The sequence below is a fragment of the Boleophthalmus pectinirostris genome, unplaced genomic scaffold (assembly GCF_026225935.1).
Source record: "Boleophthalmus pectinirostris isolate CB_2022bp ecotype Guang Dong unplaced genomic scaffold, ASM2622593v1 HiC_scaffold_8, whole genome shotgun sequence".
Classification (NCBI taxonomy): Eukaryota; Metazoa; Chordata; class Actinopteri; order Gobiiformes; family Gobiidae; genus Boleophthalmus; species Boleophthalmus pectinirostris.
Genome location: NW_026571515.1, coordinates 24,687,817 through 24,707,181, shown reverse-complemented (window position 1 = coordinate 24,707,181; position 19,365 = coordinate 24,687,817). Strand labels below are relative to the sequence as shown.

At 38.9% G+C, this 19,365-nt stretch overlaps 1 protein-coding gene across 1 annotated transcript; it reads left to right on the top strand.

Annotated features, from left to right (window-relative positions):
* The first annotated feature begins 1,533 nt into the window (after positions 1-1,533).
* On the top strand, positions 1,534-19,218 carry bgnb (biglycan b). The gene is made up of 8 exons (XM_020929723.2): positions 1,534-1,927; positions 10,503-10,765; positions 13,939-14,051; positions 17,015-17,228; positions 17,336-17,446; positions 17,508-17,601; positions 18,096-18,234; positions 18,316-19,218. Exons 2-8 carry the CDS (start codon positions 10,516-10,518, stop codon positions 18,511-18,513), a joined length of 1,119 nt encoding a protein of 372 aa, XP_020785382.1. The 5' UTR covers positions 1,534-1,927; positions 10,503-10,515; the 3' UTR covers positions 18,514-19,218.
* The last annotated feature ends 147 nt before the right edge of the window (positions 19,219-19,365 follow it).

The following is a 19,365-nucleotide window of genomic DNA, read 5'->3' as shown; positions in this document are numbered from 1 at the left end:
ATTGATTTTGTTTTATGGATTGCAGTAAATTGTAGAAGATGTATTTATTCATCAGTTATATTAAGCTTCAAAATTTCACATTTCAGGCCATGCAGGGTCCCTAATTTATGTTCCACGTCACCAAAAATAAAATCCTTCACTCTTTATAGACAGATTAAAGGTGCACCTACGCAAGTGTTAACAAGTGGGTGCACTAATCTCAAAGGTGCTCGCACTCATGGTTCAGCACCCACGGGACAAAATGAGTTTAATTTGAATGCCAAGCCCTACAGCTACAGACACACATTATAATCAAGGCGACCACAGTAAGGCATAGACGGGCAGAGGCAGAGGAATAACGAGTGAAAGAAAACGTAACACAAAGATGCTGAGAGGAAGCACAGAAAGCTTTAATGTTATCAGTAAATCCAACTGCGGCCCCACGCCAACAAGCCTGCAGGGGACCACTGTCTGCATGCCTTCACTGCCTCTGTGGATACTGCAAATATACTCTTTGCTCACAATATTAGGTACACCCACTTTTCCAAAAGTAAACAGGCTAATCCAATGATCAAGTCGGACGTCAGATGTTAGGCAAGAGACAAGATGAAAGGTTCAAACCAACAGAATGCACTTAAAAATTGATTTATTTTATGTCTATTATTTGTGAATTTGTGAATTTTGGGAGTAGAATCAAAACACAAACACACTAAATGTGAATTCAGAATGTTAAAGCAACATTGAAGTTGGCCCGTCACCTGCACAATTCCATGGAAAAATAAACATACTTTGGAACTCAGTGGTGAGCTATCCATTTTATGCTATTCTGTGGAATATTACTGCCAAATGAACAACACTTCCACAAAAACAAAAAGGTGGAGGCCTTCCTCCAGGCCAAGTAGGTCAGGTTTCTGGAGATTCCAGCCCACTCGCAGTAAGTAACGCATGTTTTCTGCATTTTACAATACAAACAATAAAACACTGTCCACATGTGCAATTATGAAAATAATGTTTGGCTGCAAACACATAGCAAATAATGTTGAATAAACAATATATACTTGCAGAATATTGCATGGATGTCTTTTGATGTATGATCTTTTTCTGCTGAGGCTGGGCCTGGCCCCAGAGAGAAGTTTGCCAAGCTCCCAGTTTCTCTCTCCAGGCGCTGGCAGAAGGCACAGGAAATCAGGGAGTCAGTAAAGAACACTTTATCCTGCCAACAGCCAAAATTATAAAGAAAACTGTGAGCGACACACACTAAAGCTCAAGTGATGTCACAGCAACCAAATGTGGTGTGGATTTTAATCTCTGAATGCTCAATAGTGTGGAAACGTGATAAATTGGGCCTGGATGAACATAAGTCTGTGTGTGTCCTAAACAAAGTGTCAATACTCAGCTATGGCTTTTAACTAGGCCTATTTTTATTAGACCTAACTGTAACCAACAAAGTTCAGTAGCCTGTCTGTGGGACTGTATTTAACTGGCCAATGGGGTAAGTAAGCACGACAAAGACTATAGGCTACTAATTTGGTGTTTACAGAGGGTGGACGCTAATTAGAAAAATTGCTAATCACACGTTCTATGATTTTCTTCCTATCAGCTCAGTAGGATCACACTTAGCTCTACAAACCTCTCCCATCATACTCCTTCCCTCCTCCTCTGCTCGGCTCTGCTCCATCCAAAAAGGGGAGAAAGGGAGAAAAGAAGGCAGGCTTGTTCACTTTCTGGGCACGACCCCGCAGCACAGTCACTTCCTCGGATTGGACCAGCGACACAGCCAGACGCACGGGGACCCAGAGTTTAGCTGCGGGGGCGAGTGGCGCACTGTCCGCGGAGTAGGAGGTTACAGGACGCACGGCGGCTGTCCCTCAATGTGATTTACGCACGCTTCGAGACACTCCTATGCCCAAAAGGACTATTGTCTGGTTTCCATAATTAATTTTAAAAGGTAAGGAATTGTATGAACTATTTTACTTTACACTGATAGGCGAAACAAACTTTAACCTTTAACCTGTGCCAAATTAGTACAACAAGATTTAAAGTAATAGTCTTTTATTTATAATCAGTAAAAAAAAAAGGTCAATGCTAAGTTATTATTCGCCAAAAACTAGATTCTAAAATACTTCAAATATAATGAGAAAAATAAAATATTTTAAGTGTCTGCCATTTTCTCTTGGCCAATTCATTAATCTTAGATGTTTTTTCTCCTGTGCATGTTTTTCAGTTTTTGTTGTGAATAAAATCTCACTCTGATGCTGATGTAGACTGTATGGTTAGACTGTGCCGCTAGATGTCACTAATCTCTGCAAAGGAATGTGGCATAAACCACAACAAAGTTAGAATCTACAGCCTCTCCACCTCATAAATTAATTCAAACTTTGTTGTCACTGCTAAAAGACGGGGTTTTGCATTCTAAGCTTGATTTATGGCACTTCTAAATGCTACCATAACATATCCCCGTTTACAGTGAAAAGTAAAGTCTATACTATTTCTTAAGTGTTGCGTTTAAAACCATAGCTTGAGATGACAAGTGTTGAATGACTGTGGTTTTAGCAGATCTATGTTTTAGAGTCATATGTAGCTATACTATGTTGGTTACTGCTCTTTCACTGTAGCATTATTTTTACAGCATTCAACAAGGATTCCTATGTCTGGTGAATCAGACAGGAGGGGCATCTGACATAAATAGGGTAACCAGATTTTCAAAATTGTAAGCTGGGACACACCTTGATCGGGATGGTATATAGAATTGTGAAAAGAGCGTGTAAGATTGTACATTCTTGTGTCAGTCATAATCTGATGGACTTCTGGTTTAATCTTAGTATGGCCCTGGTTTAGATCAAATTGGTCAAAAATAGGGACACCTGGGGCATTTCTTGTATAAAACTGGGACGAAACACTGGTTTGTATAAAACTGATGGGACAGGGGACACAGGAGTTAAAATTGGGACTGTCCCGGGTAAATAGGGACGTCTGGTCATCCTAGATATAAACATATGGCAACTCATTATGATCAGTGTCCTCGAATATACCCTGCAATAAATTCAAGGATTCCAGCTTCTTATCATATGCAACATTTTGAGAACTTATTTTCTATTCAAAGTATTAAATTTTTGCTAATTTGCTAATTGCTATGGCCCTTTTTATCCTTCTGAAACCCATGGATGAAAGTGATAAGTATGACCCTGAATCTGCTATAATATGCTATCGTAACTGCAAGAAATTAAGAACAGCAAGTAGAAATTTTGACTAAAAGTTTTTTATTTTCACTTTTATATCCATTTGAGTGTTCTATGTCTTTTTTTCACTTTTAAGTTGCTGTTACTTGCACCTCTTCGAGGATTTTGGTGTACATTTTCTGTTTCATTTGATCATCTAGAACTAAAGCCAGGTCTGAACTGTGTCTAAGGACTGCGCCATTGTCTGCTTTGTGGAGGACTCAGGACCATAACATTTTCCCTTGCTAGTACCTTGTAATAGTCCAGTGTTTCTGTTTAGCGGTTTGAATTGGCCCTGTCTTTGTTCTTGTCATTGTTGCTAAAATGTGCTGAATCTGTCATTTTGGTTTTCAACAAGTTGCCTTTGTTTAGAGACAGTTATTGTAGCCCACTCAGTCCTACTGCATACTCAGGGCCACATCCAGGACTCCTCTGGCCACAGTTTGGGTCCTGCAGGTCACATGTCCCCACTGACTGGACCTCACTTGTGTTGTTATTTCTCAGTCTTCTTCCCCTCCATGCTCGGGTTAGTCCCTCGCCTGTGCAGAACTGAGCAGCTCCAGACCACATCCAAGCTCGTCGGCAACAGTGGAGCTGCCAAACGGTTCCTTTTTTTAGGGCACACGCACTCACCAAATTACAGCCACAGGGCCAGCTCACTCCACCCAGGAGCTGCTGCTGCTGCTGGATCTGTCTCTCATCTGTAGACCTGTGTGAGGGTGTGGGTCTTAATATGCATGGAATAATTTATAATGGTTTCAACAATGACTAATTGTTAAAGAGATCATCAAGCCTATTAAAATAAAATGTTATCCCCAATATTCTACATGGCTTCAATAGCTGTAAATCGAAACAGGTTTACTTGTTACTGATGAAGTAATACATGTAGTAGTAATTGCACCAGAAATTCACAAAATCATATGAGTGGGCTAATGCTGTGTAGTTGCTCTGGGAAAGTCATCTGATATAATAATAAAAAAACTAAAAAAAAAACTGTATGGATTCCTCAGTGGCTCACCTGTGAGTATCACACAGTTCCACTCACTAGATACCCCTACTCAACTTTATTTCTATCTAATGACAGCTCATCACAACAGGTTGGAGGACAAAAATTGCTTAGTCAGCACTTCTGCATGTGATTTTAATTTGTGTTGACGTGGCCACTGCCAATCCATCGTCAAGTGGGCAGCTGCTACTTATGGTAAACCCTATGAGCATACTTTGCTTCCATAAAAAAACTATAGAAAGAACAAAAACAAAATTGTATGTTTATGCACCAAAATACCAAACATTTTACGAGTTGCAATAAACTGCACGTCATCTTCATCCATCAGACATTTTTTATCTCTTTAGGCACATAAAGCTCTGAATACCAAATGAAACTCAAAAATGGATCTGCACTAAATAAACACATTAACAGTGTATAAAAATATGTGACAGCGTTGGTGGTAATTATTGCCTCTCTCTAGACTGTGGTCTCTGGAGAACAAACCTATGCATTGTCTCTATGATTATACCTTGCTTTGCAGTAAACATATAGCTTACATACATTTGTTCAGGTCTGCTCTGTTGGCCGTGGGAACTCCGCTGGTATCAAAGTAATTGTAGAGAATAGTGGTACCACTGGACTGACACTTGATGGAGAGCTCATATAGAAATGTTAAGCTAATGACAGTCTGTGTGGGAAACTCAAACAGTCGGGGCAGAGTGGGTTCCAGATGGTGCTTATCGGACAATCTATGTATCCAGGCCATAAATCCAGACCAATACATCTACTGTAATCTCTTATTAGTTCAATTATAGCTGCAATTATATACATTACTGTGTCTGAAGTCATATGAAAAAATATATAAGATTATGTTTGCTTTCTGTAATAGCTGTTAAACATGTAGCCCAAAGAAACTGTTCAAGCATTTTGATAACTATAAGCATATGAAGTCAACAGTACTAGATTGTCAGTGTTTAAACTGTATTTGTCAGTGGGCAACTAGTAACTTCTTCCATCTACCATTAGAATTTTTTAATCCAGATGCCCTCCCTAATGCTCTCATTCGGACTTGAAAAATGGGATGCACAGTACTGTGGCTTATAAATTGTGACCAAGAATAGCAGAATTATTACTGGCAAGGTTTTTATGTTGATCTTTTGTTGTCTATTAAGGGCAAACAAAGAACAGAACCATTCAACAGTCCTTTGCCTCATTTTATTTCAGGACCATAAAATCCCAGAGCAGCCACTATTGTCTATTGCAGTGATTCTCAAACTGTGGTATGGGTACCACTGCGGGTACACAAGCTCCTCCTGGTGGTACATAGATTAATATGCAGTTCTTGTGATTATTTGTTATGATATAGTTTAGTCCTAGTTTTGACCTGTCATAATCCAGTTATAGACTTGGTTTAGATCTGGTGGGGCTTGGCAAGCCAAATATTTTCTTAGGTGCTACGTGGTGTGACAAGTTAGAGAACCGCGGGTCTATTGTTAACACAAGCAGAGCCTTGTAAAGCTGGAAGATGTTTTATTGTGGTTCTGTTGGTTGCTTTTCCTTAAGGGTTTGACTCAAAACTGTTCCAGTTTATCTAAAGTGGATGGGCATCTGTTTGTATAGTCTGTACTAGGGCTGGGAGTCACAGAGTCCCTCAGGATTCGATACGATACACAATACATGATTCACATGATACAATCATGATGTGGTGATAAATGCAACAATTGATACATTGCACATGATTATCTGTACTATATTGTGTTCTATTAATAACCAAATACATTTTAACAACAATATTTCTTTGTTAAACCACCACCTGTGTAAAGTTAATATGAAATACATCTATTTTAATCATCAAAACAGTAAATATGCCAAGTGTATTGCATAACCAATTGCTTGCTTCCACCAGATAAGCAACAAAATTGTTGTGTAGTCACAAAATGTTTGTGTAGTCACAAAGAAATAGAGATACAAAAAAAAATAATACTCTTGACAATATTTTAATACAGCAGCCCAGGATAACAATACTGTATCACTAAATTTAGTATCACGATATTTTTGCACATCCCTACTATGTACTGTCTGGCACTGGCACAAAACTGTAGGTGTCTACTAAATGTTGTGTATTGTCCCAGTGTCACGTGTGAGATGCTGCTGCATACACTGCTCCTGGCTTTGTTCCATCCATTGCATTCCTCAAACCAACTCATGGCCAGTCCTGATTTTTCTTTGCAGCAAAATGGTATAATTTGCAGCTATTTTCATTGCAGAGAAACAGACTGAAAGGACTATTTTCTATACTCTCTGACCAAATCCACTATAAAACCATAACCCCCCCTTTTCAGATACATATATAGTTATAGTTTTTAAGGATGCATTATTTTGGCTAGTTGTAAGACTCAAATGTACATTTTTAAGTCTATGTTTTTCCAGAAGTAGAGTGTGTAGTTATATAAATGATGCAAATACTTTGATACATGTTAAATTGTAAAACTAGTGGTATCAGAATAAATGAAAAAAAAAATATATATATATATATATATATATATATATATATATATATATATATATATATATATATATATATATATATATATATATATATAATATATATATATATAGCTCATTGGTTTCAGTCCAGCACATAACTGCGGGGTGTAAGATGCTGGCAGGGAAAGCATACATGGAGCGACATAACCAAGTGGCGGGCATAGTGTACAGAAACATCTGTGCAGAGTACGGGCTGGAGACCCCAGGATCAAGGTGGGAAACACCTCCAAAGGTTGTGGAGAATGACCGAGCCAAGATCCTGTGGGACTTCCAGATACAGACTGACAGAATGGTGATGGCGAACCAACCAGACATAGTGGTGGTGGATAAGAAACAGAGCAGAGCCGTGGTGGTGGACATCGCAATACCAAGCGATGGTAATATCAGGAAAAAGGAACACGAGAAGCTAGAGAAATACCAGGGGCTCAAGGAAGAGCTGGAGAGAGCCTGGAAAGTAAAGGCATCAGTGGTGCCTGTGGTGATCGGAGCACTCGGGGCTGTAACCCCAAACTGGAAGAGTGGCTACAACAGATACCGGGAAAAACAACGGACATCTCAGTCCAGAAAAGTGCAGTACTGGGAACAGCAAAGATACTGCGCAGAACTCTCAAGCTCCCAGGCCTCTGGTAGAGGACCTAGCTCAATGAGGGTGAGAGAGACCTACCACCGTGGAAGGTGAGAAACACATTTTTTTTTATATATATATATATATAAATGTGTTTCTCACCTTCCACGGTGGTTGGTCTCTCTCACCCTCATCCCATACTCTGCACAGATGTTTCTGTACACTATGCCCGCCACTTGGTTATGTCGCTCCATGTATGCTTTCCCTGCCAGCATCTTACACCCTGCAGTTATGTGCTGGACTGTCTCAGGAGCCTCTTTGCACAGTCTACACCGTGGGTCTTGTCTGGTGTGGTAGATCTGGGCCTCTATTGCTCGAGTGCCCAGGGCCTGCTCCTGAGCAGCCAGGATCAGTGCCTCTGTGCTGTCCTTCAGACCAGCCCTCTCAAGCCATTGGTAGGATTTCTTGATATCAGCCACTTCAGTTATGTTCCAGTGGTACGCCCCATGTAGGGGTTTGTCCTGCCATGATGGTCCCTCCAGCATCTCTTCCTCTGGACCCCACTGTCTGAGACATTCTCTGAGCACCTCATCTGTGGGGGCCTTGTTGTACTCAAGGAGCTTGGATGTTTCATCCTGGACAGTGGTTCCCACACTTCCTTCCGGCTTGCGTACAGTCTCAGGGTGCTGGATTTGGGATGGAACCCTCCATGCATGGTCAGGAGCTTTTGTGTCTTAACATCTGTGGTCTGTATCTCCTCCTTTGGCCACCTTATGAGTCCTGCTGGTTATCTGATCACTGGCAGGGCGTAGCTCTTGATTGTCTACACCTTGTTCTTGCCATTGAGCTGGCTCAATGGGCGATCCACTTATCCCTATATATATATATATATATATATATATATATATATATATATATATATATTGTATTCCTGATATGGCATATGAAACTTTCTATATACACCCTAAATGACCTTGCAGTATCTGACACGCCTAGTTTTAAAGTGAGAAACCACATACTAATACAGTCAGCTCTTTTGTCCAAAAATCATCCAGAGTGTTGCCCCTCTGTGGATTAGGCGCAGATCAGGGATTGAATAATCACAGCTGGGCTGGAGATAATCAGGTTTTAGGTCACTCTAGAGTAAAGTGCTGGGTTCCCCCATTCACTGTATTAGCCTGGGGTCAAAGTTCACAGTGTGAAGGATGAATTGGCCTGGCAATAATTTGTTTTTTCTAGGAAATGGTTTTGAGGTTGCACAGAGAGAAGTTCTTGATAAATCACATATGCAGGACTACAGTTACTGCGTGCTACTGTGTCTATAACCCCAATTAGCTGAGTACACCAATGACATCATGGAGTTTTACGACATGCTTAGTCACACCAGTGTATTTGGAGCTGCATTTGCACACCCTGAATGAATGGTGGTATTGTGTGCATGGAGACTGGCTGCAGAAATGAGGTTGTTCCACGGCTAAACTGATGTGTCTTCTTTACTTCCTGTTGAGCTGCCCAGAGGAGACTCCTGGGAAAGCACAGCAGTAGTCACTTGATACTTTTACTTAAACACTTTCCAGATTTAGTTTCGGGATGTATACATTTTCTCTTAATTTGTTTATTTTTATTTGTATATAGTATATTGATTAGTTTACAGATCTGGATAACTTATAAAAGTATTTTGGACTGCCATGGTAATTATATTTGTGGCCAGCAGTTAGTACCAACTTACTATATACTATACAAATAATAGAAATCCATCCAAAAGGGGTTTCAATTTAGTGTAGTCTTTGAGCTAACTCTATTAGGAAAAAAGAAAAGGAAGAAAAGTACAATCTACAAATGTTCTATGGAAGTCTAATATTTTTGTTGTATATTTTTTTGAGGACTGCTTTGGTACTTTTAACAAAGCAGTGTATTTTGGTATTTCAACAGTTTCAAAGGTGTAAAGTGAGGGGCCCAGATGGTGACAGTTAGTCCCAGTGGTTTTAATGACACAAAGTTCACTTTAAACCAAGTCTCAGTCTTGTTTCCTCACACACGTGTCACTTAAGGATACAGTCTGAGGTGTGGTACAAACAGTGGGCCTTTATATTTACACATGTCCAGACTGTTTCATCATGGACTAAGTCATGCCCACATTTATTCATCACTTTTCATTACTGTAAATACTGGAGCGTTTCCTATTGGCTCTGACTGGATAATCTGAGTGGTGCTCAGAAAGAAAAGCTTTTTGGTCATTATTGCCACCTGCACTAACTGTTACCCTGTCATCAGCAGCTTCAATTAGATACAGTGGACACTACAGACTAAACCAAGTGGGATAATGTTAAGCAAGTCACATAGAAACTCTCTTAACCATCCACCATTATTATGCACTGGCAACACATCAATGCACTCAGAGTTGATCTAATTCTAGTCTTTTCACCAACTTCAAAATGAAAATTTCAAGTCCTGGAGTCCAAAAGGTCTGTACTTCACATGCCTCAATAAATTAAGAAAGACTTCAGAAATGACATCTGATGAAAACATCTACCTGAATTTGAAAACTCTTAGAATATTTTTCAAGACGAACTCATTGTATTTTTGTTGTCTGTTGATAACTTAGTAATACATTCATAGGTGGCACATTTAAATGAATATATGAAGGTTGAACAATTTTAGGATATAATAATAATAAAATAATGCATCAGTTTTATATAGCGCTTTTTTGGACACTAAAAAGACGCTTTACAGAGCATTATTCATTCACTCCACACTCGGAGGTGGTAAGCTATTACTGTAGCCACAGCCGCCCTGGGGCAGACTGATGGATCATATTAAATCTGAGATATTTGATGATTGTGAAGACATTTTTTAATACCTTGTATGGATATTTGATGCTTAATTTTATGGTATTAAACCATTCTATCTTCATGGAAACCAAACCAGATGACGTAACAGGTCAGATCTGTGGAGAGGCGACCCCACTCACAGTCACAGTGCCTGTTTTTCAAGCTATAAAACCACCTGTAATTGAATACATGTAAGGTAGAGCTGTTCAATGTCACACTGTTCCAAGCAGTGCAGTGACATTTCCATAGAAACAAAGACCCCGAACCAAAACATTGCACCTTCAAGACCCTCTTGCAACGTACTAAACAGTAAATTGAATGTGAACTTTCTAAATACATTATTCATTATTTCTTCTGTTTGGTGTCTCTTTAAGGTTCGTGTTGAAGATGTCTCCCCACAGCCCACTCCTCCTGCTCCTTTCTCTCTCTCTCCTGCCCCATCTGTTGCCTGCACTTCCCTTTGAGCAGAGAGGATTCTGGGACTTTGCGCTGGACAATTTTGACAGCAGCGACATCACAATGATGATGAGAGATGAAGAGGAGGGCTCTGCGGCAGGCGGGATCCCCGCTCCTGGTCCCTCCATGTGTCCTTTTGGCTGCCACTGTCGCCTAAGGGTGGTCCAGTGCTCAGACCTGGGTCAGTCATGCTTGTGTGAAATACATCTGTGTTAGTTTATACACATGAACTCAAACTAATATTTCCCTCTGAATAGTGCCAATATCTGCATAACTTCATATCCAAGAGATTAACTCTGGAGTTTTCAAAGGGTGGGTTGCTTTATTTTAAGAACAATGGTATATTTCAACAATGACAATAATCTCTGAAGGATTTTCTGTTCCTGAGATGAAATGGGGAAAAAATAAAGGATAAAAGTCTCATGGCAGAAGGAGAAGTCACAAAAATGCATTGAAAAAATAAGATAACTCAAAATGTTTTAATAATTCAAAGATAAGAGCAAAGTTAAAATGACCCTTTCTCTTTAGATTTGGTTGTTAATATTGAATAACAGTGTATTTGGCATCTTAATAAAATATTAGGCAAACTCCCATCAAAAACCTATTATTACTAGATTTCCTCTCGTTTCATTCAGTAGTATATATAAAACCATATTATACAAGCTCTTGACTAATACTGCTTGTGTTTGGACATAATGGTTTTGTTGAATCACCATTTTACCATCTCCATATACTTACTGTCTCTTTGGTCTCTGCAATGGGGTAAATGTGGAAGCGTATAATTTGCAGACATGTCAAGTGCTTATTTGGAACACATGTATTTTAGTGGTGGCGTCTGTCTCCTCTCTCTGCGTGCATCTCCACATGATATGGGGCATTTGTGCTCAGGGGCACTGGGTTTAAACTAAGCGATACTTTTCTCAGTTCGGTGGTTAACAGTTGTGAGATTTGTGGTAGATATGGTTGAAGTGAAATGGAGATTGCGGTTAGGGGTTTAAGCGGACTTAGGCCTAGGGTGCACTTGGAAATAAAGGGACTGCTATGCCAGAGAGTAGAGGACAGTTTTTACCTCTCCCAGTAAATAAGGTGATTTATTTTTATTGACATAGCTGAAATAGAAAGATTGGGTTTTTACTATTATACTGTGGGGGATCGTGCCTTTGCCATTGCCACGGCCCGTCCTTTGGAACCCCCAATCTCAAACTCACTAAACACTTTTAAAAGACTCTTAAAAACTGCCTTTGACCCCCTCTGATGTTTTTTTTTATAAAGAGCTTATTATACCTATCAATAACTATTTATACAACTACAAAAACATTACAGTTCAGAATTTTGGACATACAGCCTCATTTCCTTGTGAGCCAGTGTTGGTGACGTGTGGAGACACTTTTTAAAATATTCCATCCAGTCCTTGTATTTGCAGAGGTCGCTGGTGCTAGGCTAGTGCATGTCAATGGCCATAGTTAGCCTGCCACTAAAAACAGTCTTACCCACTTCACAAAACACCTGAGGCAAAACTATTATTATGCCACACTGTTGATGTAAATGTCTTTATCAATAGAATAATTTAAGAAGTAAAACCAACTTTGCATTTGAAGGATTTATGTGTGAGTAGTAGCACCGAGTTGTACTTCCTGATAGAAAGCTAGGAACGGTGGGTTGATATCTGAGAAAATACTCCCTCAACATGCAACAATTCATGAGATGCAAGGTTAGTTTTATTTCAGACATTATTCTATCAACACATACATTTACATCGATAGTCTAGCCTTATAAAAGATTTGCTTCGGGTGCTTTGCGGAGCGGGTAAGACTGTTTTTAGTGGCAGGCTAACTATGGCCATTGACATACGCTAGCCTAGCACCAGCGACCTCTGCAAATAAAAGGACTGGATGGAATATTTTAAAAAGTGTCTCCACACGTCTCCAACACTCTGGCTCACCAGGAAATGAGACCCTGTATTAAAAATTACTGTTCCTTTAATATTATTATTACTATAAAGCATGACATATACTGTACTTTGGATTCAGGAGAAATGCGTGACTATTCTAACATTATCATTTTGAATAAGTGAGTAGATGAAATCTTACATTTACTTCACAGAATCTCCCTACCTTAAATCTGAGTCTGTGTAAGTGTTTAAAGATGAGTTTCATAGGGTTTGTCTCCGTGTGGTGACAATGAGGGTGTGTCTGGTGCAGTCTAAGTCGTATATTTAAACATAACTCCACAGATGGACAGGAGCAGCACTACAGTGTGTTTAGTGGTGCCATGGATCCCAGTGGGACAGCTGGCACTCTCACACTCTTCCGGACAGCCCATGTTGCATCATGGTCCTGGTCCGGTCTGAGGTCGGTCCTGGGCTGAGCCCGTCTTTACCAGCTTACCACATCTGATACAGGCTTCCACGTGGCCCCGTGATGTGGCACTGGAGACACATCGTCAGATCTACTAAACTGTCTAATAAAATTTAAGTACATGCAATACTAACAGGATCAGGTGTATAACTAGAGACTACCCTTTTAAGGTCAAATGCAATTTATTTGCCAATAAAAAGCAGGGTATTTCTTGCATTTGATCCATATATATGAATACAAAACACCAGTAGCTTTAACCACTCACTAATGGACCAACTTAAAATATACATATAATACTAGAACGATACTGTACACAGAAACAAAAATATTTCAATTGTTTTGAATTTTGACCATCAAGTAGGCTAAATAAAATATTTAAATAGGCTGCAAAAATAAATAAAACAAATTTGTGGTGTAACTGTAATCTCATTATGATGTTAAGTGATAGTTCTTAATTTTACAGTCCATTCATGTTTGTATGATTCTTGAATCACAACCAACACATTTACAGGTACAGTTTAGCAAATTTCTGATTAATTGCATTAATACTATCATCAGATGCAAACAATACATAAAAATGTTTGTACTAAACACAGTTCTGATTATAGTTCCAAGTATTATTTTTCATTATTCAGTGCTAAATTAAAGCATTTTATTTGTTTTTAATAAAAAAGCAGGTGGAAAGAAAACATGCTGTCTACTTCTATACCAGTGGCTAATAGGTCTGTAACAACAGACTCACAGTAATACAATATTTTGTCCATTGAGTGACCTCCAGTACTGTCTGCAGGTCCACTTGTGAATAAGAATAATATACACAGGAGCTCTACCTAGTCATTTAGTCAAAGCAAGTGAGTGGTTTAAACCTCTTTCACAGCCAGTATTTATTTTTCCAAGTCTACATCTGCCTCACACGCGTTAACACTGTGGTTTAGGGTGTAGGTTCACCAAAACCTCATTGATGCACTGAAATGTTTCCTATGTGTTTTGTCTTTAGGGCTCACTGAAGTTCCTAAGAATATTCCCCCAGACACCAAGTTCCTGGATCTGCAGAACAACCGAATCAGAGAGCTTAAAGAGGATGACTTCAAAGGCCTCATACATTTATATGTAAGACACAGGCCCAGACTGTCTGTGGATTCTACACGATATGCACTATTATACTCCATACATCATTTTATGTGCAAAACTGGTCTCTGGAAATTTATCTAACTCAGATGAAGGATTGTGATTAATTTATGTTTAAGACAAACTTTACTGATCCAAAGGGGAAATCATTTGGAGACAGTAGCTCACACAACACAATATAATATAATAACAAAGAGAAAAAATATAAATGGTAATAATAAATTCTAAATAAGTAGCAAAAATAAAAAGACTGGTGTCAAATAAGATATAATTATATGAATGTTTATGTACGTGTAAAAATAAAATATAGAAATATAGTCATAAAAATATATCTCAGCTATATACAAGAGGTCATAAGAAAAAACTAGAAGGAGTTGTTCAAATTTCTAATTTTAATATGCCGAGGGGTATTCAAAGAAGACTGAAATATAAACTGCTAAACTAATAATCATGAATTTCAGCATGTTTGCAGTTTTTTGACCGAATATTTACTTGTTTGGGGTGTAGGGAGACCGGATTTTCAAAATTCTAAACTGGGGTAAAAAAAAAAATTGAAAAAAGTGTGTAGCTTTGTCCATTCTCGACTCAGGTGTGGGTCAGTGTATAATCTGAGACAAAATACAGAAGTGCAGTCTTCTGTATTTTGATCAAACAAATGCAGTTTATGCACCTTTGGTTAAGACCTGGTTTAGGCCTGAAATAGACCTGATATAGACCTAGTTTAGTCCTAGTTTTAACCTGGTTTTGACCTGAAATAGTACTGGTTTAGCCCTAATTTAGACCTGGTTTAGACCATATAATTCTATTTTAGCCATAGTTTAGTCCTGGTTTAGACCTGGCTTAGATCTGAAATATACCTGATTATAGTCCGGGTTTGGTCCTGGTTTAGATCAAATTTGTCAAAAATAGGGACACCTGGGACATTTCTTTTATAAAACTGGGACAAATCAGTGGTTTTGTATAAATCTGCTGGGACAGGGGACACAGGGCTCAAAACTTGGACTGTCTTGGATAAATAGGGACATCTGGTCACCCTATTAGAGAGGAAATTATGTAACTTACTTAAATGTGGTCTTTGCAATATGCTAATTGCAGCCATCCAAATTTCTCTATTGCAATAATAAATCTTGTAGCCATATTTTGTAGTGGCATAATTTCAATGGATGTACTCGATGAAATTTTATTAATTGATTGTCAGGAGAATTAACAATCGATTTTTGATTATTAATCATTAACATTTTTATATAATAAGTATCATCATTATTATTACTATGACTAATTTGCATAAATAAACTCAACATATAAACCATAACCACTATAGAGCCATATCAGCCCGTTTGACATTATAATGTGTTTAATGCAGCTTTGCGCAAGTCTTACAGAAACGAAACTTAAAACTGCATGGCTAATTTGCATAAACTAAGCCTAGAAAAAAACAAAACGTTCTTGTGCACTGATGCGGTTCAACTTTTGTTGGACTAAAGGACACTACTCAGTGGAATATGAGAGTTCTTTCTGTGACAGAGGGATGTTGATGCTGAAGGTGAGTCTGTTCTGTGTGTCACGATGTTTTCAAAGATCGTACATATGCAGGTTTAGCACAGCTCTTTATGTTGCAGTAACCGGGATACAGCATACATGCACCATGATGAAACCGGAACACTGATGTGCATGTAAACACACTCACTGAGAGGTACAGTGATCTCCAAGGAGGTGTCTCTGCCCAAACATGGGACTGAGGCTGCAACTCCAGCGTTTGAGCTGTCAGACACAGCTTCGTATCTACGCCCAAAAACCTACATTCAGTTTGTCGATTAGAAATGAACGTAATCGACAAAATTCTTAATGATCAATTATTGATTAGTCGACTAATCACGCCCATCCCTAGATGTACTTACAATACACTTGCTTTTTGTTTATTTGTTAACATGCTTGCAAGTTATGCTCTCAAAAAACATTTCATTGCTTACAGTTGCGAGACAGGGTCAGTGTCTTAATGAAGGTAAACTCCCAATCTACTCCTAGATTTCTTTATTCACTCCAAAGTTTTATTCACACATAACTTACCAAAAGCCACATAGAGTTTAGAGGTGTTAGAAGCCCACACATCACATTATAATGCCAGTTCTATTAGAGCTGTTTACCTGAGCCTGTCACCCTCACAGTCGTGCAGTCAACCCCAATGACAGACAGGCTCTGTTTTATTTCAGTGGCAATGTAGGGAACACAAACATTCTTGTGTTCAGTTTTGTTTGGCAAAGATCTCACCTTTAATGCTGTGATTTTTTTATTATTTTATTTTTTTAATTTTTAAACTAAATTCACACATTTACTAGTAGCCACAGTTTTTAATTTCAGTTTTCTGAAATTAAGTAAAAAGAACATCGGTAGTCTGTGGTAACATTTAACATTGTTAGCTAAAAGAGTAATTAATGTTAACTTTTCTGGTTGAAGTTTGTCACCATGGCCTTGTTGCTTCGTATTTATTCAGTCACAGATGGGTTTTCTGAATACCATGAAAACATGTATTCTTACTGTGGGCAGGTCGTTTCCCCACAGATCTGACCTGTAACTTGGCCTTGTGGCATCACCTGCTTGTCACCATGGACATAGACAAGTTTAATACCATATTTTCAGACATTCCATGCGGGCAAGCAGGTGAAAGGTAAAAAAAAAAAAAGATATAGTGCACTATCTCTTATTCTAGATAATGTACAGATATGCATAGAGACATATAAGTCAAAGTAATTAAGTCTTGATTTGTGAGCATAAAATATCGAAATTGTCACCTGAGGACGCTGAGGAGTGAACTGTTTAAATGTGGCTTCAACAATAGCTGCTAACTTTGAAATGGAGATGTGCCATAGAGAGTGCAATTTGAACTAAACTGACACAATTAGAGTCTGGTGAAGGTGTCACTAATGACTAACTATATTGTTTTCCAGGGTTTGTCTCTCAGGAATAACCAGATTTCCAAAGTGCACCCGAGGACATTTGAGCCACTGAAACACATGCAAAAGCTGTACTTCTCCAAGAATCAGCTCACCACCATCCCCAAGAACTTGCCCAAATCTCTGGTTGAGCTCAGGATCCACGAGAACCGCATCAAGAAAGTGGCAGCTGGGGCCTTCTCAGGACTCACCAACATGAACTGCATAGGTCAGAGTCTGAATCACAGTCTATTTGTGACTTATTGAAGCCACTGCTCTGGGTAAATTAGAGGGGCCGCTAAAGACACACAGCACTCATGTTCATTTATCTTTCAGAGATGGGAGCCAACCCAATTCACAACAGTGGATTTGAGCCGGGAGCCTTCAAGGGACTAAAACTCAATTATCTGCGTATATCAGAGGCCAAGCTGACAGGCGTACCAAAAGGTAAACATATATAGGAGAATGATTTAGAATACCAATTTTAAGTGAAATGTTATGTGCTCAGATCTTCCAGAGAGCCTCAATGAACTTCACTTGGACCATAACCAGATTCAGGCCGTGGAGCTGGAGGATCTCAAACGCTACAAAAACCTCTACAGGTACAGGCTACATCTGTTACTACTGCAGCTGTCCACAAGCTTCTTTCAGGAATGTTACTGACAATAGATTTGATTTATATAGCTCTTTCTAGACACTGAAAGCATATTATGTGATGGTGACCCTCTTCTGTAGCGGTAACTGCCCCATGCAAAGGCCCCTCCAGCTCAAACATAGCATCATATTAACAGGTTAAAATAACAGTGCCACAGATATGAGGGGAAGTGGGGTTAAAGTCTGATCCCAGGCAAAAGGTATGGGGGGAGAAAGGTTCAACATCAGCATTATGTTTCGTGGGAGACTGACCTCCAAAGTTTCAGCGATTTAGTTCAATCCAAATACCAACCACATGAAAGAGGCATGACCAGACGTAAAAGCTATCATTAAGGCACGCTAAAGGGCAAAATATTTGCCAGGAGGCACAACAAAGCCTATTTGAGGTTTGGATGTGAAGGATATATTCAAACTGAGGACAAACATGCTTTTGCATTTCAAGGCTAGGACTGGGCTTTAACCACATCAGGAACATAGAGAACGGCAGTCTGTCTTATCTGACTATGCTTCGAGAACTACACCTGGACAACAACCGCCTGAGCAAAGTGCCCAGAGGTCTCCCAGACATGAAATACTTACAGGTGCATATACTATGAGTCATTATCTGTGTTTTCTTGTATTTTTCAGTAATTCTGTATCATGAATCGTTCATTTACCTGCAGGTGGTGTATCTTCACTCTAATCACATTGACCAGGTAGGAATAGATGACTTCTGCCCCAGAGGATTCGGGATGAAGAGGACTTTCTATAATGGCATCAGTTTGTTTGGAAATCCAGTCAATTATTGGGAGGTTCAACCTGCCACTTTCCGCTGTGTCAGTGACCGACTTGCTATTCAGTTTGGCAACTACAAAAAGTGAAGACTAGGAATGATGAGGAGATATTTTTATCATTAGACCTATAGTTTTTATTGTGTTTATTGAGTGAATAAACAAGAACTTGAAATGAATGGAAACAGAGCTTACAATACAGAATTCTCATATTATGTTTTAGTAAACTGCCTATCTTTGAATGTTTTATTGCTATAAAAAGCCACAAGTTTCATTTGGTCATTTTATCATATATTGCTTTTCTAGATATGGTACAAGTATAACTGATTACGTTGCATATTTCTTAAGGTGCTCTGTAGAATTTTGTGCTGATATGTAACATATTATTTGCATATTTGTTTTCAGCCCTGTACTGTGAGGTCATATTTTTTGTGACATATAAAAGTAATACCACAAAGTGTTTGAGATCACAGGCAAAAAGCAAGTTTTTTTTTCTTTGGCCAGGTTGAGGGTTGGTGGGTACTGGTGTTAGGTATGTTACACATAGACTTTTAGACTTAATATGTCTAAATATGGTATGGTTCCTTTGACCAATAATGCTCCACAAGCACTTCACATTGAAAGCATTTCACTCTCCTGTTTTATAAGTAATAGTGTTACTGCATTGTTTGCACAGTCCTGTCCCTATGCTTCATCTGCTTTGGTGTTTGGACACCACTAGTCCTTTGGGTCAGCTCTTAAAAAGCTACTGCTGCAGCATGTGAATAAATGCATTTTAAGCAATTTTAGCTGCTTTGCCACAGTATGGATGTTGATGTACTGATTTGGATGTTGGAAATAAAAGATTTATTTAAATGTATGTTCTTCATTATTGTTATCATCTACATAAGATTCATTATATATGTTTGCAGTAGCCACGTTCTGCCCCTTTTTTGTTGATCA